Source organism: Dendrobates tinctorius, unplaced genomic scaffold (assembly GCF_039654945.1).
Source record: "Dendrobates tinctorius isolate UK_male_01 unplaced genomic scaffold, ASM3965494v1 ptg000332l, whole genome shotgun sequence".
In the NCBI taxonomy this organism is placed as follows: domain Eukaryota; kingdom Metazoa; phylum Chordata; class Amphibia; order Anura; family Dendrobatidae; genus Dendrobates; species Dendrobates tinctorius.
This window is the reverse complement of record NW_027361998.1, coordinates 2,979,647-3,007,563: the sequence shown is the minus strand read 5'-3', so window position 1 is coordinate 3,007,563 and position 27,917 is coordinate 2,979,647. Positions and strand designations below refer to the sequence as shown.

Genomic DNA, 27,917 nt, shown 5'->3' with positions numbered 1-27,917 from the left:
ATTTCTAGAATTCGACCTTTTCTTACTTTTGACTCTGCAAAAACTCTTACTGTTTCTCTTATTCATTCTCGTCTCAACTATTGTAACTCTCTTCTAATCGGTCTCCCTCTTACCAAACTCTCCCCTCTCCAATCTGTCTTGAATGCTGCTGCCAGGATCATATTCCTCACCAATCGTTACACCGATGCCTCTACCTTGTGCTACCCATCCACTCCAGAATCCAATACAAACTTATTACCCTCACCCACAAAGCCCTCCATGGCTCAGCACCACCCTACATCTCCTCCCTTGTTTCAGTTATACCATCCTACCCGCGCCCTCCGTTCTGCTGATGACCTGAGGTTAGCATCCTCAGTAATCAGAACCTCCCACTCCCATCTCCAAGACTTTACACGTGCTGCACCAATTCTTTGGAATGCACTTCCCAGGTCAATACGATTAGTCCCCAATCCCCACTATTTTAAGCGTGCCCTGAAAACTAATTTATTCAGACTGGCCTACCGCCTCAACACATTAACCTAATCTATCCCTATGTGGCACAGCCAAAAGTTTTTACCATAGCCAGGTTCTCCGCATCATGTTCCCTCATGCTTTATGCATCCATTAGCCCTCTGTGTCTGTACTGTTACACACTTAACATTATGGCTGGTCCATACAATCAGGGCAACTGTTACCACCCACCTTTCGTGTCTCCCCTTTTTTCCTCATAGACTGTAAGCTTGCGAGCAGGGCCCTCATTCCTCTTGGAATCTGTTATGATCTATGTGATTATTGCTATGCTGTAATGTCTATTGTCTGTACAAGTCCCCTCTGAAATGTAAAGTGCTGCAGAATATGTCGGCGCTATAGAAATAAAATTATTATTATCATTATTATTAAGGGGTAACAACAGTTGTCCTCGCAGGGACTCAGTACAACCAAACACTATTTGAAAAGAACACGATTAACCCAGCTGAGGCCGGTTACTATGGGGCAACGGTATGGCCGTCTTCGGGTCCTTATACTCTATAATGTCACTTATCCATCCTGACGTCCTTCGGCGCCTCTGTGAAAACTGCGTTGCTGATGAAGCTGCTTTGGCGTCTTTGATGAGGCTGCTGAGGCATCTTTGATGAGGCTGCTGAGGCATCTTTGATGAGGCTGCCTTGGCATAGCAGCCGCTGGGCCCAGCTGCTGAAGATTTGAAATAATCTTCGGGCGCCCCAGAGCCCAGGAGGAGTTGGGGCACAACAGGCCCTGATGGAGTCCTGAGATGGAGTAACCCCCTGTTGTAACATCGGGGTTGCGCTTTTTAGCGAGTGGCGGTTTACTGGCCGCGCGCACAGCCTGGGGCTGTGTGCAGAATGTCTACGCTGACGAGGAGCAGGCCCCAACTGCCGACTGCAGCGGGCTGAAGGCGCCTGTGTGCAGTGATAGACAGGCCGTAACCACGGGCTGACGTGAACCAGCAGCGTCCGCGGGTGGCAGCGGGGAGGCTGCAACCGCAGGCCGAAGGGGAATAGCAGCAGCCGGGAGAGGGAGCGGACAGGCCGCAGAGGGTCCGAGCTCAGCGGCAAAGGCCGAGGATGACCAGGGGCAGGTCGTAACCCGGGATTGGGGTGAAAAGACAGTCCCCTGTCGGTAAGCTCGGTGCCTCTTTCCTGAGGGCCACTGTGTATCTATCCTCTGCTGCTGGTCTCTTCTCTGAACTGTCAGTGTCCTTCCCGCTCTCTCACGCCTCCTCCGTCTCCTGCTCCATGTCTGACGTATCACCAACCGCCTCCTCTGCGCGCTCCCTGCCCCTTTTATACTCACCCCTCCCCTTGCTGTCCTGTCACTCTCAACAGTCCACTCTCCTTCTCTGTCCTCCGGGTACTGTTTCCTTAGGAACTCAGATGGCGGTCCCCTTGGTTCTGGCCAGGACACTCTGTGGGGGTCCTCCTCCCTACATTCCCCCATCCTGTAAGCTCGCCAGTCCTCGGGTGAGGGCCTCAGTATACTTGGGCTGATCTGCGGAGGTGTCAGTTTTCGTTGCCAAATGAACTGGTCCTATTCGTATCGTTTGGGGGGTTTGCCGGCTGTCGACCGGTCAGAGCGTCTTAGTATGATGGGGGTGGAGTCTTCTGGGGTGGTGGCCGGTGGTGGGCTATGTGGTTTGGGCGGGCTAATTGTGTCAGTTGGTTTGTCATTGTGTAGAGAGCCCCTGGTTATTATGGGGAAGTCTTCTTCGTCGTCCGAGTCCCAGAACACAGGCAATGGTTCAGAGACCTGAGGAGCAGGTTCAGGTTGTTTCGGATCGGTGGAAATACAGGGGCGTAACATATTCCGATGCACTACTCGGGTAGGCAGCATTTCACCATTCTCGGGTTGTATTTCATACACAGGTCCTTCAGGGTTTATACGGAGCAGGACCCGATAGGGACCCTCTTCCCAGCGTGGCTCTAATTTGTTCTGGGGACGTTGGTCTAGTACGAGTACTCGGTCTCCACTTTGGAGGTCGGGAGGCAGAGATGAACTCTTTCCTGGGTGTTCTAAATCTTGAAGTTTGGTATGTACGATTCAAATCAAATCAATCAAATCAAATCAAATTTATTATCGCCAAGTACATATTACATATATACAAGGAATTCTTTGTGGCAAAGAGGCAACATAATATATAACAACAGATACAACAAGTAACATCTAACAAGACAGATACAGTATATAGTCTACACATGACGATTTAATTGTTGAACAGAGAGTGGATAGAAGCTGTTCATATGGCGGTTGGTGCTACATTTGGGGACTCTGAAGCGACGTCCTGAAGGGAGTAGTTGGAATGAGGAGTGTCCTGGGTGAGAGGGATCGGATGAAATTTTCAATGCGTGGGATCGAATACTCTTATCATAAAGATCCTGGATTTTAGGCAGGGGGGAATGTTGTGAGTTCATTTTCCCCTTCATTACTGAGGCCCGAGGAACTCCCTCTTCTGGTAAAGAAAGGTAGTGAGCCTCATTGTCAAACACCTGAGGCTGATGATTGTGACTGGCTGAGTGGAGTTACGGACTGGATATAATGCTGCCGACGCCCTTCTGCCCTGCGGGTGATTTCTCTGTGGGATCCTTGGAGACCAGTCTGAATTCCTGCTCCTCCAAAGCTAAGTTTGCTGCTCGGCCTTTTGCTTTTGTGCTTTGACTTTGTTTTTGCTTTGTTTTTCTGGATTTCTGCCATTCCCTGCTGGGGTGTGCTGAATTCATTTAGCTCTGTCTTCTGAAAATACCTGAATGCTGATTCAGTTGTTGAAGCCTAGCTGCTTCAGGGCCTTTTTCATATCAGCTGGTTGGCTTATGTCTTTGATAGGGTTTTGGCAGATTGCAGACAGCAGCCTTCCTGTCCTTTCCTATCTAGGTAGTTTTGGGGCCCCGTCTTTGCTCAGTCTATCTTTCTGTCTGTGTTAGTATTTTCATCTTGCTTCACCGTCAATATATGTTGGGGGCTGCCTTTTGCTTTGGGGTCTGCTCTGGGGCAGTTTAGATTTCCCCTTTCTTTCTTTAGGCCTATGTATTTCTCCGGCTGTGATCGAGGGGTCTAGGGCATCGTAGGAACCCCCCACGGCTACTGCTAGTTGTGTTGATAGGTTCAGGGGTCTGCAATCTGATAGTTGCCAACTTCTCTGGTTTTCTGGACTTAGCTTGTATTTCTGCTTTTGCCTCCTACGGTGACTCATTCATAACAGAATCACCCGCCATACCGCAGATTCTAGGGTACTCAATAGCAGGAAAGAATTGTAAAAAAAAAAAAAAAGTGTATATTTTTTCCTCTATATCTCTGAGGCCGTAGGGGGAATTTTTTTTTCTCTCAATGGAGATAAAGCAATTGTCTGATCGTGTGGAGCAGCTCGCTGCGGAAGTGCGGGGAATTTCTGCCTACCTTGCTCATTCACATGCTGCTGAACCAAAGATTCCTACACCTGATGTATTTTTTGGGGATCGGTCTAAATTTTTGAATTTCAAAAATAATTGTAAATTATTTTTTGCCTTGAAGCCTAACTCGTCAGGGAGCTCCGCGCAGCAGGTTAAAATTGTCATCTCTTTGCTGCGTGGCGATCCCCAGGATTGGGCATTTTCTTTGAAACCAGATGATCCTATTCTGACTAATGTGAACGCATTCTTTCAAGCTTTGGGGTTGTTGTATGACGAACCTAATGCCATTGATCAGGCTGAAAAGACCCTGCTGGCATTGAGCCAGGGTCGTGATTCTGCAGAATTGTACTGTCAAAAATTCCGAAAGTGGGCAGTACTTACTACCTGGAATGATAATGCCTTGGCTGCTCTCTTTCGGAAGGGGTTGTCAGAAGCCGTAAAAGATACTATGGTGGGATTTCCTGTTCCCTCTGGTCTTGACGATTCTATGTCATTAGCCATTCAGGTTGATCGGCGTTTGCGCGAACGCAAAGCTGCACGAGAGGTGTTGCCACCTGTTGAACAAATGTCTGAACCTATGCAATGTGATAGAGATTTTCCAGAGAGCAGCGTCAGGAGTTCAGAAGGCGTAATAAGTTGTGTTTTTTCTGTGGAGATGCCTCGCATATTATTTCTGTCTGTCCCAAACGAGAGAAACGCTTTGCACAGACGTTTTCTGTTGGGGGTGTTCAACCTAAGTTTCTTCTGGCTATTACTCTGATCTGCTCCCTGTCCACATTTTCCGCCAAGGCGTTTGTGGATTCGGGAGCAGCCCTAAACCTAATGGACTTGGATTTTGCTAAACGTTGTGGATTTCCGATGACACCTCTGCAGACGCCTATCCCTTTGAGGGGAATTGATGCTACTCCTTTGGCTAAAAATAAACCCCAGTTTTGGACCCAGGTGGTAATGCGGGTCACCCCAGACCATCAAGAAAATTGCAGATTTCTGGTGTTGCATAATCTGCATGATACTGTTGTTCTGGGGTTTCCCTGGTTACAGATTCATAATCCAGTTTTGGATTGGAAATCTGTGTCTGTGGTGAGTTGGGGTTGTCGGTGTGCCTTTAGTGCGGCTCCGGTGTTTTCCACCTCTCCTCAGTCGCATGATGTTCCTGATTATTTGGCGGACTTTTATGATGTATTTAGTGAGAATGAGTCTGCGTCTCTGCCTCCTCATAGGAGTTATGACTGTGCAATTGAACTGAGCCCGGGGTGTAAATTTCCCAAGGGTCGGCTCTTCAATTTATCTGTACCCGAGAACGAGGCTATGCGATCCTATATTAAGGAGGCGTTGGAGAAGGGTCATATTAGACCATCCTCGTCACCCTTGGGTGCAGGTTTTTTTTTTGTAGCCAAAAAGGATGGATCATTAAGACCTAGTATTGATTATCGTGCCCTCAACAAAATTACTGTTAAATATCAGTATCCGTTACCCCTGATTTCTGATCTATTCTCCAGAGTTAAAGTTGCTTGCTGGTTTACCAAGCTTGACCTCAGGGGGGCGTATAATCTTATTCGCATTAAGCATGGGGATGAATGGAAGACGGCGTTTAATACTCCGGAGGGACATTTTGAGTACCTGGTGATGCCTTTTGGGCTCACTAATGCCCCTTCTGTCTTCCAGTGCTTCATGAACGATATTTTCCGAGATTTTGTCGATAAATTTTGGATTATCTATCTGGATGATATTTTGATCTTCTCCAAGGATTGGGATTCTCATGTGGAACATATTCGGACTGTGTTCCGGATCTTGAGGGAGAATTCCCTGTATGTCAAGGGATCTAAATGCCTTTTTGGAGTACAGAGGATTTCTTTTTTGGGATTTATTTTGTCCCCGTCAACTATTGAAATGGACCCGGCCAAGGTACAGGCCATTCACGATTGGGTTCAGCCCACTTCTTTGAAGGCACTCCAGAAGTTTTTGGGTTTTGCTAATTTTTATCGGAAATTTATAGCAAAATTTTCTAGTATTGCCAAGCCATTGACTGATTTGACTAAAAAGGGTGCTGATGTGTTAAATTGGTCTCCGGAGGCTGTTTCTTCCTTTCAGGAGTTGAAGCGAAGATTCACCTCCACCCCGGTTTTGCGGCAACCTGATGTCTCACTTCCATTCCAGGTAGAGGTGGATGCTTCTGAGATTGGTGCAGGAGCTGTTTTGTCCCAAAAGGATCCTGTAACATCTAAAATGAATCCCTGTGCTTTCTTTTCCCGAAAGTTCTCTCCATCTGAACGTAACTATGATGTGGGGAATAGGGAACTGTTGGCCATGAAATGGGCATTTGAGGAGTGGAGATATTGGTTGGAGGGAGCTAAGCATCAAGTCGTGGTCCTCACTGACCACAAGAATTTGATTTACCTAGAGTCGGCTAAGCGCTTGAACCCTAGACAGGCTAGGTGGGCCTTGTTTTTTACACGTTTTGATTTTGTGGTTTCTTTTCTTCCTGGAACAAAGAATGTCAAGGCAGACGCCCTCTCTAGGAGCTTCCTTGCTGATTCTCCTGTGGTGACCAAGCCTGCTACCATCTTAGGCGAAGGGGTAGTTCTTTCTGCCATCTCGCCCGATTTGAGACGTGCTCTGGAAGAGTTCCAGGAGGACAAACCTGAGCGTTGTCCCAGTGGAAAGTTGTATGTTCCTGACCAGTGGAAGAAGAGAGTGATGTCTGAAGTTCATTGCTCTGCTTTGGCTGGTCATCCAGGTATTTTTGGTACTAGAGATCTGGTGAGTCGGTTTTTTTGGTGGCCCTCCTTGTCTCGTGATGTCAGGAATTTTGTGCAGTCCTGTGGGACGTGCTCCGGGTCTAAATCGTGTTCTCGCTCTAGTGGGTTGTTGATGCCTTTGCCTGTCCCCAAGAGGCCATGGACCCACATTTCAATGGATTTCATCTCTGATATGCCTGTCTCTCAGAGGATGACTGTTATTTGGGTGATTTGTGATAGGTTCTCTTAGATGGTTCATCTTGTACCACTCCCTAAGTTGCCGTCTTCCTCTGAGTTGGTGCCCCTGTTTTTACAACAGGTGGTTCGTTTGCACGGGATTCCTGAGAACATTGTATCTGACAGAGGAGTGCAGTTTGTGTCTAGATTTTGGAGAACTTTCTGTTCCAGGCTGGGAATTCAGTTGTCCTTCTCCTCTGCTTTTCACCCTCAGACCAATGGGCAGACAGAGAGAACAAACCAGACCTTGGAGTCATATTTGAGATGTTTTATTTCTGCTGATCAGGATGATTGGGTTTCATTTTTGCCCTTGGCCGAATTTGCTTTGAATAATAGAGCTAGTTCTGCCACTTTGATGTCACCTTTTTTTTGTAACTTTGGGTTTCATCCTCGATTTTCTTCAGGGCAGGTGGAGCCCTCTGCCTGCCCAGGTGTTGACACTGTGGTGGAGAGAATGCACCAGATCTGGGACCAAGTGGTGGATAAGTTATCTCTCTCCCAGGAGAAGGCCCAGCGGTTTTCCAACCGACATAGGACCATTGGTCCCCAGTTTAAGGTTGATGATATGGTGTGGTTATCATCAAAAAATATTGCTATGAAGGTGGCTTCTCCTAAGTTTAAGCCTAGATTTATTGGACCTTACAAGATTGTGGAGATTATTAATCCGGTCTCTTTTCGTTTGGCTCTTCCTGTCACATTTAAAATCCATAATGTGTTCTATAAATCTTTGTTGAAGAGGTTTGTTGAACCTGTTGTTCCGGGGGTGGCACCTCCAGACCCTGTATTGGTTGAAGGTAACATGGAGTATGAGGTAGAGAAAGTACTGGATTCCCGTCTGGCTAGACAGAGACTCCAGTATTTGGTTAAGTGGAAGGGTTATGGTCAGGAGGATAATTCCTGGGTCTCCGCCTCTGATATTCATGCCAAACGATTGGTGCGTGCCTTTCATCGGGCTCACCCTGATCGCCCTGGTGGCATAGTTGAGGGTTCGGTGACCCCTCCTCAAGGGGGAGGTACTGTTGTGAGTTCATTTTCCCCTTCATTACTGAGGCCCGAGGAACTCCCTCTTCTGGTAAAGAAAGGTAGTGAGCCTGATTGTCAAACACCTGAGGCTGATGATTGTGACTGGCTGAGTGGAGTGACGGACTGGATATAATGCTGCCGACGCCCTTCTGCCCTGCGGGTGATTTCTCTGTGGGATACTTGGAGACCAGTCTGAATTCCTGCTCCTCCAAAGCTAAGTTTGCTGCTCGGCCTTTTGCTTTTGTGCTTTGACTTTGTTTTTGCTTTGTTTTTCTGGATTTCTGCCATTCCCTGCTGGGGTGTGCTGAATTCATTTAGCTCTGTCTTCTGAAAATACCTGAGTGCTGATTCAGTTGTTGAAGCCTAGCTGCTACAGGGCCTTTTTCATATCAGCTGGTTGGCTTATGTCTTTGATAGGGTTTTGGCAGATTGCAGACAGCAGCCTTCCTGTCCTTTCCTATCTAGGTAGTTTTGGGGCCCCGTCTTTGCTCAGTCTATCTTTCTGTCTGTGTTAGTATTTTCATCTTGCTTCACCGTCAATATATGTTGGGGGCTGCCTTTTGCTTTGGGGTCTGCTCTGGGGCAGTTTAGATTTCCCCTTTCTTTCTTTAGGCCTATGTATTTCTCCGGCTGTGATCGAGGGGTCTAGGGCATCGTAGGAACCCCCCACGGCTACTGCTAGTTGTGTTGATAGGTTCAGGGGTCTGCAATCTGATAGTTGCCAACTTCTCTGGTTTTCTGGACTTAGCTTGTATTTCTGCTTTTGCCTCCTACGGTGACTCATTCATAACAGGTGAACCTATAATTCTCTCGGCTGTTCTGAAAGTCCTTTGTAAGCGGAGTTTGTCATGCGCAGTGGCTCCTCCATACCAGACTATCAGAGAGGAACAAATCACAGATCTGATGACAGCATTAAAGAATAAGATCAGCAGATTCTTAGACAAACCATATCTTTTCAGCTGACGCAGGAAGAACATCCTCTGTTGTGCTTTTCTTATAACAGCATCCACGTTTTCCCCCCATTTAAGATCATGAGAGATGTTAACACCAAGGAATTTGGTCTCTGTGACCCTAAGAACCACTTCGTCATGGATGTAGATTGGAAGTATCTCATGTTGATCTTTCCTAAAATCCACAACCATCTCAGCAGTTTTTTTAGTGTTGAGTATAAGATTATTGGCTTTACACCAGTCACATATTCTTTCCACCTCACTCCGATACAAGTCTTCAGCATTTCCCCTGATGAGACCAATCAGTGTCATATCATCGGCAAATTTCAAGATTTTTACTGAGTCTGTTGAAGAGATGCAATCATTCGTATAGAGAGAAAACAGTAACGGGGACAAAACACACCCCTGAGGTGCCCCGATGTTTGTGACCAAGGTGTCCGAAGTGAATGGTCCAACTTTTACACTCTGTATCCTGGCTGTCAGGAAGTTATAAATCCACAAGCATAAGTTGAGAGGGACTCCAAGAGCTACCATTTTCTTATGAAGTAAATTCGGATCAATGGTATTGAACGCTGAGCTAAAGTCCATGAAAAGAATCCGGACATATGAGTGCCGTTCATCTGTATGATCCAAAATGTACTTCAGTGCCAGATTGACAGTGTCGTTTGCCGAACGATTCTCCTTATAGGCAAACTGAAGCGGGTCCCATAGCTTCTGCGTGAATTTTATCAGGTGGGACATCATAATTCTTTCGAAGACTTTCATAGCAACAGATGTGAGTGCTACTGGTCTATAGTCGTTCAACTCAGAGGATCCCACTTTCTTGGGGCCAGGGATAATTGTGGAACTTTTCCAACACTGAGGTACAACGCACTCTTTCAGTGACACATTGTATATATTTGTCAGTATAGGGGCATGCTGGGTAGCACATACTTTCAGACACATTGGCGATACACCATCAGGGCCAGGTGCCTTTTTGACCTTAAGTCCCTTCAGGATGCGTATCACCTCTGCCTCGGAGATCACTACTTGGGTGTTGCACAATGAATGATCTTTATATGAACAGACTGAGGAGCTTAGAGATGAATAGCCACTGTGTGTAGAGCTTGCCTCAAATCTGCAGTAGAATTCATTTAACTCTTCTGCCAGACTTCTGCTGGGGTTCACTATAGTGGGGTGGCTTTTATAATTGGTGACCTCTCTTAATCCTCTCCATGCAGATCTAGTATCTTTTGATGAGAACTTTTCCTCCAGAATCTTTGCATACTCGTGTTTGGCTAATTTGATCTCTTTAGATAGCGAGTTCCTAAGTTTCTTGAATTCAGTAATATCGCCTGCTTTATAAGCCTCCTCTTTTCTCTTACGGATCAACCTGACTTTATTTGTAAACTACGGCTTGTTGTTTCCCCGAAAGTGGACAGATTTGGATGGAATAAACGCGTCTTCACAAAAACGGATATATGAGGACACTGCATCAACCCATTCATCCAGACCCGAGCATGTTTCCTGGAATACCTCCCAGTCCGTGCATTCAAAGCATGCTTGCAGTTGCAATTTTGCCTCCTCAGACCATGTCTTCTTTGTATAATCTGTAGGTTTGGATGTTTTCAACCTTTGCCTGTAGGCTGGAATTAAATGAATTAGACAATGATCTGAAAAGCCCACTACTGCTCTCCTCACTGCCCTGTAGGCCCCTTTTATGACTGTATAGCAGTGATCAAGCGTATTGTTCTCTCTCGTGAAGCAGTCTATATGTTGAGTAAATTTGGGGAGATCCAGGTTGAGTTTTCCTTTGTTAAAGTCCCCCATTACGATCACAAATGCTTCTGGAGATCCTTTCTCCCATTCTGATATTTTGCAAGCTAATTCACCAATAGCAGCTTTAACAGATGCTTGAGGGGGAATATATACTGGAACCATAGATGAAAACTCTCTTGGAGAGTAAAATGGTCTACAATTGAGTGCAAGGTACTCTAGATCTGGAGAGCAACCTTTTCCCAGTATGTTAACATCACAGCACCAGCTAGTGTTGATGTAAAGACATACCCCACCCCCCTTTGTTTACCTGAAGCTACACAATCACGGTCAGCTCTGTAGATAACAAAACCAGGTAGATCCAGACTACAATCAGGGATGGTCTCATTCAACCAGGTCTCAGTGAAACTGTTAGCGTGGGTGGTCAGGAGCGGGAGCTCCGAGAGTGGACCCTCTGGACCGTGGCACCGAGGGACCCCGGGCGAGCTGCCAGGTGGAACCGACCCCTATACAGGGACCGTTAGGAGCAGGCCCAGGGGTTCGAGTACCACGGTAGCCGGTACCGAGAGGGGCGGCTCAGGATGGACCGGAGTAAGACTGAGACTGGAGTAGGACGGCAGGAGCACTGAAGACAGGACTGGAGTAGGACGGCAGGAACACAAGGCAGGACTGGAGTAGGACGGCAGGAACAGTGAAGGCAGGACTGGAGTAGGACGGCAGGAACACAAGGCAGGACTGGAGTAGGACGGCAGGAACAGTGAAGGCAGGACTGGAGTAGGACGGCAGGAACACAAGGCAGGACTGGAGTAGGACGACAGGAACACGGGTAGCAGGACTGAGAAGCTGCTGTGAGGAGCAGCCGAGACAGGAACTGCAGGAGCAGAGTGTGCACGATGGAGCGAGGCCAGAGTGTCAGGAAACACAACGATCAGGCGCCTCCCTCAGGGGGAAGCGGCCTGATATGGCCCCGTCTGGTCAGCCATTGGTCCAAATGTGCTTCCGGGTCAGGGCACAGCCGGAGCATAAGAAGCAGGAAGGAGGCGCGGCCGCGGCCTATGGCGCATGCGCATAGCATGCAGGGAAGGCACCGGTCGCGGGTCTGTCTCAGGTGACCGCCGCGGCCGTCGGGTGGAGAGAGGCTGCGGCGTGGGAGCGGAGGGCGACTGCGGCGTGGGAGCGGAGGCCGGGTGAGTATGGCGGAGCGGTGTAACAGTACCCCCTCCCCTAAGCCGCCCCCCCCGGAGATTAACAAGAAACCTCTTGAGGATACGGGGAGCATTAATATTCTCCCGAGGCTCCCAGGATCTCTCCTCAGGACCAAAGCCCTTCCAATCAACGAGAAAGAAAGTCCTACCTCTAACCCTTTTCACAGCGAGGATGTCCTGCACTTCAAAAACGTTGTCGGCACCCACCGGCTGAGGACCAAGATCAAGCGAGGAATGGAAACGATTCAGCACCACAGGCTTCAGGAGAGAGACGTGAAAGGTGTTCGGGATCCGGAGCGAAGCAGGCAACCTCAATTTGTAGGCAACTTCGTTAATACGTCCCAGAATTTCAAACGGACCGATGTAGCGTGGACCCAACTTGTAGGAGGGCAGTTTTAGTCGGACGAATTTGGAGGAGAGCCAGACCTTGTCGCCAACACGATACGGAGGAGAATCCAACCTCTTTTTGTCTGCATAGTTCTTCATCTGATCAGCGGATCTCTTGAGTGATGTGTTGGTCTCAGCCCAAATCTTAGAAAATTCCGAGGACAAGGCATTGGCCGCGGGTACCTCAGAGGCAGGGGTTATCGGAAGAGGGACACCAGGATGTCTGCCAAAAACAATGAAAAACGGAGACTTGGCCAAAGACTCACCAGCATGGTTGTTATAAGCGAACTCTGCCCAGGGGAGTAAGCTGACCCAATCGTTCTGGTGGGCGTTAGAGAAGTGGCGTAAGTATCCCGTAAGCGTCTGGTTGGTACGCTCTACTTGTCCGTTGGACTGTGGATGGTAGGCCGAGGAGAAGTCGAGGGAAACGTTCATAAGCTTACAAAGCGAACGCCAGAACTTGGAGGTAAACTGAACCCCTCGGTCAGACACAATGCGTCGAGGTAGTCCATGAAGCCTGAAGACTTGATGAATGAAGATCTCGGCCAGCTCCGGCGCTGAGGGAAGACCGGGCAGAGGGATGAAGTGAGCCATCTTGGAAAAACGATCCACCACCACCAGAATGACTGAGCAGCCCGCAGAGCAGGGTAGGTCGGTGATGAAATCCATGGCGATGTTCTCCCAAGGAACCGTAGGGACAGGCAACGGAAGCAACAAGCCAGACGGAGATCTCCGTGGTACCTTGTTCTTTGCACAGGATGGACAAGAAGCCACAAAATCGAGTACATCTTGGCGAAGTGAGGGCCACCAGTAGTGACGTTTGATAAGATCAAGGGTCTTCTTAGTTCCGGCATGGCCGGCCAGTTTGGAGGAGTGCCCCCATAGAAGAACCTTTTGCTTGAGATTCTCTGGCACAAGCGTCTTGCCAGGCGGAGGAGTAAGCCAGTTCACTGGAGCCACGGTGATGATCCTAGAGGGATCAATGATATGTGACGGTTCCTCCGTGGATTCGTGTGGTTGGAAGACCCTGGACAGGGCGTCGGCTTTGGAATTCTTGCTGCCGGGACGGAATCGGAGCTCGAAATCAAATCGGGCAAAAAATAAAGACCATCTGGCCTGGCGAGGGTTTAGTCTCTGGGCAGACTGGAGATAGGCCAGATTCTTGTGGTCCGAGAAGATGACAAAAGGATGGACAGCTCCTTCCAGGAGGTGGCGCCATTCCTCCAAGGCCAACTTGATGGCCAAAAGTTCCCGGTCACCGATCGAGTAGTTACACTCGGATGGAGAAAAGGCCTTCAAGAAGAAGCCACGAGGGTGCAGGCGACCGGAGGCGGTTCTCTGGGACAGCACCGCCCCGGCACCAGTCGAGGAAGCGTCCACCTCGAGTACAAAAGGTCGATCGCTCTCAGGGCGATGCAGGACCGGAGCCGTGGAGAAAGCCCGTTTTAGGGACAGAAAGGCCTCCTCTGCCTCAGGAGACCAATCCTTGGAAGTAGACCCTTTACGGGTGAGCACAGAAATGGGTCTTGTGATCGCGGAGAAGTGGGAGACAAATTGCCGGTAATAGTTGGCGAACCCGAGGAATCGTTGTATCGCCTTTAATCCGACGGGGTGAGGCCATTTGAGGATGGCAGACAACTTCTCGGGATCCATCCTTAGACCAGCGTCGGAGATAATGTATCCCAGAAATGGCAGAGAGGTCTGTTCGAAGAGACATTTCTCGATCTTTGCATACAGACGGTTCTCCCGAAGACGCTGAAGCACCAGGCGGACACTCTTTCTGTGGGACGAGAGGTCCGGCGAGAAGACGAGGATGTCGTCTAAGTACACGACCACACAGGAGTACAAGAGATCCCGGAAGATCTCGTTGACGAACTCTTGAAAGACTGCAGGAGCATTGCAAAGACCGAAGGGCATGACCAGGTACTCGTAATGGCCATCTCGAGTGTTGAAAGCGGTCTTCCACTCGTCACCTGCACGGATACGGACCAGATTGTAGGCTCCTCTGAGGTCCAGCTTGGTAAAGACCCGAGCCCCTCTGAGACGGTCAAACAGTTCCGGAATGAGTGGAAGAGGGTACCTGTTCTTGATGGTAATCTCATTCAAGCCCCTATAGTCAATGCATGGCCGTAGAGTCCCGTCCTTCTTTTTGACGAAGAAGATCCCGGCTCCCGCGGGCGAAGAGGATTTCCGTATAAAGCCTTTGGCGAGGTTCTCTCGGACGTACTCGGACATGGCGGTGGTCTCCACGGGAGACAGAGGGTAGATTCTGCCCCTTGGGGGGGTTGAACCAGAAACAAGTTCAATTGGGCAGTCAAACGGCCGGTGTGGAGGGAGGACCTCTGCTTCCTTCTTATCAAAAACATCGGCGTAGGAGCTGTAAGCTGGAGGAAGACCCGGGAGGTCTGGAGGTGACCGTGGAGCGGCCGCCAGGCGGACAGGAGTCAGACAGCGAGCTTGGCACGGGTGCCCCCAGCGGAGTATCTCCCCAGAAGACCAGTCGAGAACAGGCTGATGAGTCCTTAACCATGGAAGACCGAGTAGAATGGCGTGAGAGAGCTTAGGTAAAACGTAAAAGGCTATCTTCTCTCGATGTAAGGCTCCGATTTGCAATTCCACCTCTTCAGTGACCAAGGTGACGGTCACCTGTAGCGGTTTGCCATCCACGGTGGCAATCTGAATTGGGTTAGATAGAGTGACTACAGGAATTTGGTATTTGTCTACCTCTTCCGGCCGAATGAAGTTACCCGCTGAGCCCGAATCCACGTAGGCCACCTCGGAACCACGCCTCCCTCCTGAAACCAAAAGCACAGAAATCGTAAGGGGTTGAGAGGAATCATCATCATCACCTAGGAAGGCCTCTCTTACCTGACCTAGGTGGAGTCGTTTCCCTGTCTCTTAGGACAGGTGCGGATATAGTGTGACGAATGACCGCAATAGAGGCACAGACCTTGTGCCCGTCTCTCTCTCTGACGTAACTCGGCCAACCTGAGATGATCTATCTGCATGGGCTCACCCGAAGAGAGGGAAGAAGATCCGACTGAACGTGAGCTGGCCGACTGAGTGAAAGGAGGAACTGACCTGGAGGAGCGCCTGTCTCTCACTGACTCCCGAGCACGCTCCAGGAAGCGCAGGTCAATGCGGGTAGCCAGCGAGATAAGGTCCTCTAAGGTGGACGGGGTATCTCGACCAGCGAGTTCATCCTTTATTTTACTAGAAAGACCGCGCCAGAATGCCCCCACCAAAGCTGCGTTATTCCAGCCGAGCTCAGAGGAAATAGTGCGAAAGCGAATAGCGTACTGTCCGACCGTGAGAGAGCCCTGGTGTAAGTTAAAGAGTGACTCAGTGAGAGAGGCTAACCGGCCCGGCTCATCGAAAACCTTACGAAACGTATCCAGGAAAACCGGGAGACTCGAAACGACCGGGTCGTCACGTTCCCAGAGCGGGTTTACCCAAGAAAGGACCTCTCCCTCCAGATGGGACATGATGAAGGCCACTTTGGCCCGGTCCGAGGGATATTGCTGCGGCAGCCATTCAAAGTGGAGACTACACTGATTTAAGAACCCCCTACAGAGCTTGGGATCCCCGGTGAAACGAGGCGGCTTGGCGAGGCGGGGCGTCGGATGAGCAGCAGACGCAGGGGGAGGAGTCGGCACTGCAGGGGCAGCCTGGAGGGCCGACAAGCGACTATCAAAGGAGGCCATGTAGGACAAAATGTGGGTTTGAGTATCTTGCTGCTGGCCCAGCTCCTGTTGGAGACTGGCCAGCTGAGTGGCATTTCCAGGATCGGCCACCTGTAAGGCCGACAAACGGGTGTCCATCGATTTCATGATTGACATAATGCGCCCCTGATTCTCCCGTAGGAATAGCAACTCTTTCTGGGTAGCAGCCGTAGTACCGGCGGAGTCCATGGCCTGATCGTACTGTTAGCGTGGGTGGTCAGGAGCGGGAGCTCCGAGAGTGGACCCTCTGGACCGTGGCACCGAGGGACCCCGGGCGAGCTGCCAGGTGGAACCGACCCCTATACAGGGACCGTTAGGAGCAGGCCCAGGGGTTCGAGTACCACGGTAGCCGGTACCGAGAGGGGCGGCTCAGGATGGACCGGAGTAAGACTGAGACTGGAGTAGGACGGCAGGAGCACTGAAGACAGGACTGGAGTAGGACGGCAGGAACACAAGGCAGGACTGGAGTAGGATGGCAGGAACAGTGAAGGCAGGACTGGAGTAGGACGGCAGGAACACAAGGCAGGACTGGAGTAGGACGACAGGAACACGGGTAGCAGGACTGAGAAGCTGCTGTGAGGAGCAGCCGAGACAGGAACTGCAGGAGCAGAGTGTGCACGATGGAGCGAGGCCAGAGTGTCAGGAAACACAACGATCAGGCGCCTCCCTCAGGGGGAAGCGGCCTGATATGGCCCCGTCTGGTCAGCCATTGGTCCAAATGTGCTTCCGGGTCAGGGCACAGCCGGAGCATAAGAAGCAGGAAGGAGGCGCGGCCGCGGCCTATGGCGCATGCGCATAGCATGCAGGGAAGGCATCGGTCGCGGGTCTGTCTCAGGTGACCGCCGCGGCCGTCGGGTGGAGAGAGGCTGCGGCGTGGGAGCGGAGGGCGACTGCGGCGTGGGAGCGGAGGCCGGGTGAGTATGGCGGAGCGGTGTAACAGAAACAAAGAGCAGCTGAATTGGCCATATCAGATCTCATGTTACAAAGTAAGCTCAGATCCTCCATTTTGTTAGATAAGGAACGGACATTAGCCAAGTGGAGTGAAGGAAGAGCTGTTCTGAACCCTCTCCTAGTAGAGGTAGTAAGGACCGCCCACTTTCGGAATTTTTGACAGTACAACTCTGCCGAATCCCGACCCTGGCTTAATGCCAACAGGGTCTTTTCAGCCTGATCAATAGCATTAGGTTCATCATACAACAACCCCAAGGCTTGAAAAAATGCGTTCACATTATTCAGAATAGGATCATCAGGTTTCAAAGAAAACGCCCAATCCTGGGGATCGCCGCGCAGCAAAGAGATGACAATTTTAACCTGCTGCACGGAGTTCCCCGACGAGTTAGGCTTCAAGGCAAAAAATAATTTACAATTATTCTTGAAATTCAAGAATTTTGACCGATCCCCAAAAAACACATCAGGAGTAGGAATCTTTGGTTCAGCAACATGTGAATGAGCAAGATAGGCGGAAATTCCCCGCACTTCAGCAGCAAACTGCTCCACACGATCAGACAATTGCTTTATCTCCATTGAGAGAAAAATCCCCCCCACGGCCTCAGAGATATAGAGGAAAAAATCTGCACAAAAAAAAATTCTGACACTTTTTTTTTTTTTTACAATTCTCTCCTGCTATTGAGTACCCTAAGATCTGCAGTATGGCTGGTGATTCTGTTATGATGAGTCACCGAAGGAGGAAAAAACAAAATATTAGCTAAGTCCAGAAAAAACAGAGAGGTTGGCAGCTATCGGATTGCAGACCCCTGAACCTATCCACAACAACTAGCAGTAGCCGTGGGGGGTTCCTACGGTGCCCTAGACCCCTCGATCACAGCCAGAGAACTACATAGCCTAAAGGCAGAAAGGGGAAAATCTAAACTGCCCCAGAGCAGACCGCAAAGCAATAGGCAGCCCCCAACATATAATGACGGTGAAGCAAGATGAAAACACTAACACAGATAGAAAGATAGGTTGAGCAAAAGATGGGGCCCAAGCTAACTAAATAGGACAGAATAGGAAAGCTGCAGTCTGCCATCCGCAAAAACCCTATCCTATCCAAAATGTGCCAACCGACTGATAGGAAAAAACAGGCCCTGAAGACGCAAGGCTTCAAAAGACTATATCAGCACTCAGGTAAATTCTGAAGACATTGCAAAAGATAAACAGATCAGAGACAAAAATGGAATTCAGCTCACCCCTGGCCGGGGACGGCAGAACTCCCAAAAAACAAGGCAAAACAAAAACTGAAGTGTACAAAGCAGAGCAGAAAAACTTAGCTTTGAGACGCAGGAATTAGACTGGTCTCCAAGAATCCAGCAGGATCACCAGCAAGGCAGAAGGGCGTCGGCTGCCTTATATCCAGTCCTCAATTCCAGCCACCCAGTCATCATCTAGCTGCCCAGGTGTTTGGTAATCAGCCTCACTACCTTCCTTCACCAGAGGAGGGAGTTCATCAGACCTCAATGGTGAAGGGAAAAATGAACTCACAACAGTCAGGACTTTGCCTGTGCTTACTTAGACAACATTGCCATTTTTAGCACAACCTGGGAGGAACATCTTAAACACTTGGGCATAGTGCTAGACTGTATCCTTACTGCAGAACTGACCATTCGCCCTGATAAGTGCCAAATAGGGATGGCTGAGTTGCAGTACCTCGGGCATAGAGTAGGGGGTGGGACACTAAGGCCTGAGCCTGCCAAGGTGGAAGCCATTAGCAACTGGTGTAGACTCCAGACTAAAAAGCAGGTACTTGCATTTTTAGGAACTGCTGGATACTATCGCAAATTTCTTTCTAACTTCAGCACCTTGGCCAAGCCCCTAACCGACCTGACCCGCAAGAACATGCCTAGGAATGTGACATGGACGACGGCATGCGAGGATGCCTTTTCAGCGTTAAAGACTGCCCTCGTCACTGCTCCTGTCTTGGCTGCCCCGGTTTATAAACGCAGGTTCCTCGTGCAGACAGATGCATCCACCTTTGGGATTGGGGCAGTACTTAGCCAAGTGAACGCCGCCGGAGAAGAACATCCTGTTGCTTTTGCTAGTCGGGAACTACTGGATCGGGAAGTTGCCTATGCCACTATTGAAAAGGAGTGCCTTGCCATCGTATGGGCGCTAAAAAAATTGCAGCCCTACTTGTATGGCAGAGACTTTACAATTGTTACAGACCACAACCCCCTCACATGGCTGAATCGCGTATCAGGGGACAATGGAAGATTGCTGCGGTGGAGCTTGTCCTTACAACCCTACAGCTTCTCCATCCAATACAAGCGAGGAAGCCAACACCAGAACGCCGATGGTCTGTCTCGACAAGAAGAACCATAGGCTCCCCAGGCCGACCTACCCCTGCCACTGTACAAGGAATTATAAATAACTGAGCAATGTGGAATAAAAAGGGAGCAGGCCAGAGGTTGATGGTGGTTCGGTCAGGGGTCTGTAATACTTTAGTGGTCTCTGATTATTTAAGGAGTTTGGTCTTATGTCTGTATTAAATTAGGGGTATTGGGTCTGAATTCATTACGAAGGTCTAGTCCGGTGCTTGTGGTTGTTTGAGGGTCTGGGGTCTGGATTAGTTTTCGGGGTATTTGTGACTTGAATGTCTGCATTTTCTGTTGTACACAAATACGAGGGATTTTCCAACTGTCTATATGTAGCCAGGTCAGGGCCATTATATATATATATATATATATATATATATATATACTGTGTATATATATATATATATATATATATATATATATATATACAGTGTATATATATATATACAGTGTATATATATATATATATATATATATATTGTGTAATTTGCCATTACTGGGAGTAGTAATAAAAGGTTGCAGGTCACTGATGATCGCAGAGAGCGTCCTGCGGATGAGCGCGGTCACGTCTGCCCTCCGCAGTCTCTTCTTAATGACCGGTTATAATAAAGCTGCTGAATTCCCATCAGCAACAATCGTTTCCAAAATATATAAACATCTGAATGTCAGAGGTGATAATCAGCAGAAGCCCCCCGTGTGCCCTGGCGGGGGGGGCCGACCGCAGATGTGGATCATTGAGTGTTAAAGTTTAATGAACATTGAGATTCGGTGTTTAATGCAGCAGCTGTCACCACCCCGATCACAGGGCGACCACAGGGGGATGGCGGAACAATGACATGTCCTTGCCGCTAACGGAAACCTTCATAGGATGCCCGGTATATGGACAGTAACCGACACAGCGGCCTGTCCAGGACTGAGAAGGCATCACCCCCCAGGAGTGAGTAATAAAAAAACATATCACTTCTGAAAGTTTCAGAGATTTAAATTGGTGAGGAAATTTGGAGGTGAAATAAAGTTACAATCGGAACTTTTAAGAAGCAACTACAAAGAATACCCTGGATACACTGCAAAAGTGATATGTGTGACCTGTGAAATGCAAAAAGGAGAATGTAACTACTATAATACTGCCCCATTGTACAAGAATATAACTATTATAATACTGCTCCCTATATACAAGAATATAACTACTATAATACTGCCCCCTATGTACAGGAATATAACTACTATAATACTGCCCCTATGTACAGTATAACTACTATAATACTGCCCCATTGTACAAGAATATAACTGCTATAATACTGCCCCCTATGTACAAGAATATAACTACTATAATACTGCTCCTATGTACAAGAATATAACTACTATAATACTGCCCCTATGTACAAGAGTATAACTACTATAATACTGCCCCTATGTACAAGAATATAACTACTATAATACTGCCCCTATGTACAAGAATATAACTACTATAATACTGACCCCTATGTACAAGAATATAACTACTATAATACTGCTCCTATGTACAAGAATATAACTACTATAATACTGCTCCTATGTACAAGAATATAACTACTATAATACTGCCCCATTGTACAAGAATATAACTACTATAATACTGCTCCATATATACAAGAATATAACTACTATAATACTGCTCCTATATACCGTAAAAGAACTAGCTGAAGAGCCCGGCGCTGCCAAATTATAATTATCCTCCATCCCATAGTCCCGTGCCCATATACCCATCATACATATCCTCCATCCCATAGTCGAGTGCCCCCTAAACTAATGTAGAACACAGACCTCAGACCAGACGGATAAATATAGACCTCTGAACACCCTCCTGAAACTAACACAGACCCCAGACCAGATCCTAAACTCTTACATACTGTAGATCAGATCCCCTAAAAACAAACACAGACCCTGACCAATGACGTCCCAGATGTGCGCGATGGAGACAAGTCTGGAGCCGCTGCAGCCATAGGAGCAGAGACACGGTGAAAGGTACTCACACTCCAGACTGAGGTTTTGAATATTTTGTTTTGGTTTTTTCATCATTTGCAGATCAGTAACTTTTCTATCAATTCTGTAACTTCCAGAACTCCACGACTTCTTCTTGGTGCTGCAGGTTCAGTGTTGAGGAGCGTACAGTATATACAGACTCTGGGCAATGTTTGCTGCGGCGACTAACATGGAGAAGTAACGCCGGACCGGATATTACAAGACTCATGAGATTTGTCTCCTCATCCGAGCAGTGAGTTATAGGAACCCGCGTGCCCTATAGATGATGTCTATTCCAGGGCGCGGATTGTCACTTGCCATCGTTACCTGCTCCGTGACATGACAAATCGTCTCCCCCCGAGTATCAGTATCACTGTCCATTTATCACTCTCCCTCTGGGGATCCTACAGCGAAGATGAAAAACTGCTCCATTCTGTGCGGAAAATCTACGCCCTTCATCAAGTGACTTGTCTTGGACAGGAAGGTCTGAGGCTGTGTATGGAAGTCTGACCGCTCCTGTCTTCATGGACCATCACTTGCGCCTGGCCCGAAATTGGTAATGTCAGTAAAGCCCCATACAAGTAACATCCGGGGCTCCTAATGAAAGGCGAAGTGCTTCTGTAGTGCCCCTGACCACAATAACAGTTTTGAAATATTGGACACGGTGTTATGTTTAGGCAATGCCCCCCACGATGACCCCGGAGGTCCCTTCCAACTCTAACATTCTAGGCTTCTATGAAGACCGCGATTGCTACAGTCAAGATGTTGAGCAAAAGTTGAAATATTCACAAGATAGAGAGGAAAGCAGAACTCTAATTACTGCATAAATCATTTTCACCTCTAGGTGGCACTGTTCACTCCTTCCCTGGGACAATTCTCCCTGCACAGCAAACCCTGTGGTCAGTCCTGGTATTACATCTAATATTGCCAAATACTGTAACACGATATGTAGAAGATTTTTATCTCATGCAGATTTTGTAGCATCCTGCATTCTAGTAACAAGATAAAAATGTGAAACCAAAACAAAGTACAAATAGAACATTTCTGGAGGGCAGGAGAGGAAAGAAGAGCAAAGAAGTAAACGCTCAGGGAGCCTCCAGCAGCCGCAGTGACTTGTCCTCCCACTGTTTCCTGAGAACAATAAAGGAGGCGAGTCCGTTATACAAATCTCGAGATATAATGAGACAAACAGTCTCAGTGGGTTAGTTAAATGTAATGTATTTTTGACTTAAAATCTTTTTTGCAACTGGGTTTATTAAATATTTTACACCATTTGCCTTCTATAGCCACTGCATTTCACTCTCTGTTGCTTGCTGCAGGATGAGTTAACTGAGAATTTGAGAAGTGAGCTCATTCGTAATGGACAGTTTCTAACTCTTACCTTCCTTCTTCTGAGTTCCTCTCAGCTGGAAGAGTTCAGAAGAAGGAAGATAACAGATATAGACTGTTCAAACAGGAACAAGCTGTTTTTGGCACGATGCATGGTGGTTACCAAATTATCCTATGTTCTTGGCGATCCATCTATCCTACAGCTCTACCCTCTGATGACCATGGAACCTGACCCTAAGATGTGTTTTGTCTCTTCGCAGCATTGTGTATGGAGAGGACGCGATCTCACGCTGAAGAACGACTATTCAAGAGCTTGTTTAGTGGATATAACCGATGGTCCAGGCCGGTACCAAATACCTCGGATGTTGTCATTGTCAAGTTTGGCTTATCCATCGCCCAGCTCATAGATGTGGTGAGTATAAGATACGTGTCGTATATACTCTAAGCTGCACCATGTTTATCACACTTTGGTGCAAACAAACTTACAAACTTAAGTTAGTATGTGTGTGTGTGTGTGTGTGTATATATATATACACTCACTGGCCACTTTATTAGGTACACCTGTCCAACTGTGTGTTAAGACTTAATTTCTAATCAGCCAATCACATGGCGGCAACTCAGTGCATTTAGGCATGTAGACATGGTCAAGACAATCTCCTGCAGTTCAAACCGAGCATCAGTATGGGGAAGAAAGGTGATTTGAGTGCCTTTGAACGTGGCAAGATTGTTGGTGCCAGAAGGGCTGGTCTGAGAATTTCAGAAACTGCTGATCTACTGGGATTTTCACGCACAACCATCTCTAGGGTTTACAGAGAATGGTCCGAAAAAGAAAAAAAATCCAGTGAGCGGCAGTTCTGTGGCCGGAAATGCCTTGTTGATGCCAGAGGTCAGAGGAGAATGGGCAGACTGGTTCGAGCTGATAGAAAGGCAACAGTGACTCAAATTGCCACCCGTTACAACCAAGGTAGGCAGAAGAGCATCTCTGAACGCACAGTGCGTCGAACTTTGAGGCAGATGGGCTACAGCAGCAGAAGACCACACTGGGTACCACTCCTCTCAGCTAAGAACAGGCATCTGATGGCTACTTTCAGCAGGATAATGCGCCATGTCATAAAGCTCGAATCATCTCAGATTGGTTTCTTGAACATGACAATGAGTTCACTGTACTCAAATGGCCTCCTCAGTCACCAGATCTCAATCCAATAGAGCATCTTTGGGATGTGGTGGAACGGGAGATTCGCATCAGGGATGTGCAGCCGACAAATCTGCGCCAACTGTGTGATGCCATCATGTCAATATGGTCCAAAATCTCTGAGGAATGCTTCCAGCACCTTGTTGAATCTCTGCCACGAAGAATTGAGGCAGTTCTGAAGGCAAAAGGGGGTCCAACCCGTTACTAGCATGGTGTACCTAATAAAGTGGCCAGTGAGTGTATATATATATATATATATATATAATGCCTTCTATTCAAATCATAATAATATTGCATTAAAAACGCAAAGTTTAGGCACGTAGTTCCATGCCAATCCACATGGTGTGCTGTTTGTCACGGGGCAGTAGGGAAAAATCAGGAGACGTGGAACCTGGGCCCCTGGACTGCCCCTCAGGCTAAGGAGGTGCCCTGACTTTCCTTAACTTGGGGGTACTCTTGATGGTAGTGAGGCCCAAGTCCCCGACCTGTCCCTATCTCCTGTTTAGCCCTGAGCTAAACCCCCCAACCCCCTCCCCAGGAGGTGAGACAGGGAAAAAAGTATACTGCACCAATAACACGAAAGGAAAGATAAAACGGACACCACGGGGTTAAAGTAACTAAAAAAAAACAAAACTTAGCTTGTTCTGCTGCATTGCTCCTGGACAGCAGAGTTAGCCACTTAACCACATTCAGCTGAAGCACCACTACTCCTGATAGCTCCTCTCTTCAGCAGCATCACCACTGATCCAGATAAGCTGAACCCCCTCTGCACAAGGTAGGTCCAGTCTTCACCACGGTTGGTTTCCAAATGAACTGTATTACCAACAGTCAGCTGGTGTACCAGGTGACCTTATAAACGAAGGTGGGAGTGGTCTCCACCTGCTGACTAACTAAACATGTAACACCAGCGGCCACCGGGGGCAAAAACTAATATTAACCCCCCCGATGGCCTGAAAGGAAAAAAGTTTATATACGAGAATCCAGAATCTGACACAGATCCAAAAATGGATTGTGACACTGTTACAAGAAAAGTATGCCCCAATTTGGGGGAAGACTAGCTGCAATGATGTCTCCGATATACAGCACAGCGCACAGAGAGAAATTCCTGTTCTTTAATCTTCAGTTAGCATAGGCATAAACAGCAACAGCAAGGAGGAAATTATACAGAAGTACTTAGCAATGTAGATGTGAATCCAGCTCTGGGGTTGAGATAAACGACTTGTTAGAAACACAGCATAATCTTTCTGTGTCTCTCTTTCCTCACTCTGCTCCTCACTCTTCAGGAGCAGATGTATCTAATAAGATCTATTACAAATTTCTTATATTCGCCTGTACTATTGATTTACAGTATGTTAAGTTTGTTGAAAGTCCAATACCTATTCACGCATCCAGTCCTCATAGAGGAAAGATAATCTTATATTCACCAAGCCTTCATTTCTCCTTGGTTCTTCCCAGACCGCTTCATCACAAAGGACTGATATCATCAGCGGTGTGGTCCCCACTCCAATCACTGTGCTGATGTCTCATTACTCAGCTCAGTCCCGGAGCAGCCGCTGTATGGGAACTTTAGCTCCTATTTGTCACCTACCCCAAAAAAGGAGGACACCTCTTGGAGCATTGGAAGAGCTGGAAATCTCCTAGGGGGTTGCAGCTACATGACAGGCTGGTCTCCTCAGTGTGTAGCAATGGGAGATTCTAGAAAGTTCGGCAAAATCATATCTTACATTACAGATAGATAGATAGATAGATAGATAGATACAGTATGGAGAAGTGGTGGAGATGCCAAAGATCGATAGAGTATAAAGCCCAAAAATGTCAATGAAGAGTTATCAAGAATGATGGATTCACAGGAGGCAGCTACTGGAGTGCCACAACTTGTTGGCTCCTGAAACATGGCAGAAATTGTAGAATATGGCTGTATCCACCAGAACAGGAGCTACAGACAGTAAGCAGCTTAATATTCTGGCTCACACCGGGGGTCTTCTTCCTGGGACCCTTATCTATGATATCCATATGTCCTAACAGGTCACCAGTAAGGGGTTTTGTTTGTGATCCTACCCCTTTAACTCATGAGTAAATAGCAGTTTGCGTCCTCTTTCCACTCATTGTCGCTCGCTCTCAGACGAAAAATCCTTGAAATATTGCAACGTGCCGCTCCTCGCCACACAATTTTCCCATCACAAACCCTGGGATCTGATACATACAGAGAATTATATATAGCACTACATTATAAAACAGCGGGGACTGAAATGTGATGTAAAATGGATAGCAGCCATTGTAAATCTTCAATAGGATGGTAACCATAGCAACGGAATGTAACAGATTAGAACACGCATTGTTGCTGGAGTTTCTGATATCACCGCTTCCGCAGCTATAGGGAACTTTGACTTGGATCGACTTTTTTGGATTGTTGGGTGTCTAAAGCTTCGTCCACATTCACAGCTATTTTATTTTTGTTTTTGCTTCAGTGGAAGTCTAGAACACTCTGCTCCTTGCTGGAACAAAGGTAGTCCCTGCACTTCTTCGCCTAAACAGATCTCAACCCTTTCCCCCCTCACTCTGACAGACAAGGGATACTCCTTTCCTACCACTCTGACAGGTTGTGGGACTCACCCTTCCCACATGGAAGAAGGTTGAAGCATCATTTCTCGCTCTATTTCCCCTGTTTTAATTAGCTTCTCTCTGTTAGGCGTCAGATTTCTGCGTTTACTCCGCAGGGATCCAGACCCTCACATTCTGCAGTCTCCTGCTGTTTATCTACTGCAGAGGAGATTGCAGAGGAGATTGCCTTGCAGCAAATCTCTCCTGAGGCCAAGTCCTTCTTCCCTCCTACTGAGCATGCTCATGGGACGATCTCCCATTGGAGATCAGGAGTCATGTGCTCAGGTCCTGCTCCAAATCTTATTTGTCCATCTCAGAGATCTGGAGGCTTGCAGAAGGTCCCGGCTGCTATAAAAGGCCCGCATGGCTGTTCCGCCATGCGCTAGTGGGTCGCCCTTCCAGAGCTGTGGGGTACTCGGTACCGGGCTGGTGTCAGCGGTATGTGTCACAGCAGCGGTGACCCGGTCCGTGGCCCTGGGCGCCCAAGTAATGGGGGTATTGAAATGGTGGAATGTAGTTGATTAAATGAATAGTTCGTGACTCCACCTGTGGTATTCGGCAAGTGAGATGTTAAGCCGACACTGCATGCAGATCCACTGGGACTGATGGTATGGTGCAGCAAAGATGTAAAAGCTCCCCACAGGTGAAGCTGTAGTCCCAGGGCAGTGTAGATGTGTTTGGCACGGGGATGTAGCAGTGCCGGAAGGGTAGGAAGCAGACAAGACACAGCGGGGTGCAATTTCAGTACCTTTACCTGATAAATGCAGTCCAGGTTCCTGATTACAGATGGTACCGGAGCAGGTTAGCCTGGAAGCAGCTCAGGATTCTCTCTCAGCAGATGGGCTGTGCAGTCTCCTTCCCTAGCGCTTATTTGAGTGAAGTACTCCTAGTACTGAGTTACACTGAAGTTCCTCCTAATTCTCTTCTACTAGCATTCCTCGTATGGCAGACAGCTGTAGCCACTGTTCCTCTCTTGGCTCACTCCGTGCTGTTGTGCCTCCGAGTCTTAGATGGGGTAGGGCATTTACAGCCTCCTACTCCTCTGGTGTCTGTTGCAGGACCATTAGGATCCGTACAACCATCGAGACCAGGCTCCAGTTCATGCGCTCTCACTGGAGATGAGCCTTTCCTCTCCGCTCGATCTCCGTGCTTCTCCCTCACGTCTGCACACTTCACACTCCTCACACTAACTGACCACTCGTTCCTCTTGGCCCTCAGAGAGCACTCTTCCCTTCAATTCCGGTTCAGAGACCCCCTGCTGGCCTGGAGTGGAACTGTGTTGCATGTATAGGTTAACTGCGAGAGAAACCCTTCACTGCTTCCAAGCCTGGCATTACCCTCCCTGGAGGAAGGCAAAGCCACGGTAGCGGCCATACTCCTAGGGGCGCCACATTCCTCCCTAGTGCAAGTCAGCACTCCCGGGCTGATGGAAAACATATGGAAAACATATAAACATGTAAACAGTATGAAGGTTACAAGAATTGAAAAAAAATGAAAAATGTACAAAAAAAAAAGCTCCAAAAACAGTCATATGATGACAAGTCCAAGCATCAATGTCCATGGTCCATTTCTGGGCAAATGGTGAACT

General features: G+C 48.0%; 1 protein-coding gene across 5 annotated transcripts in view; it reads left to right on the top strand.

The window, feature by feature from the left end:
- The window catches only part of CHRNA2 (cholinergic receptor nicotinic alpha 2 subunit), a 254,947-nt gene that overhangs the window by 103,310 nt on the left and 123,720 nt on the right, over positions 1–27,917 (top strand). For 4 of the 5 annotated variants that reach the window (XM_073561932.1, XM_073561929.1, XM_073561931.1 and 1 more), the window contains exon 3: positions 22,797–22,948. In XM_073561932.1, coding sequence (XP_073418033.1) covers positions 22,797–22,948 — 152 coding nt within the window. Of the gene's footprint in view, positions 1–21,364; positions 21,461–22,796; positions 22,949–27,917 lie in introns of those variants that run through there. The other variant, XM_073561933.1, reaches the window with a different exon arrangement.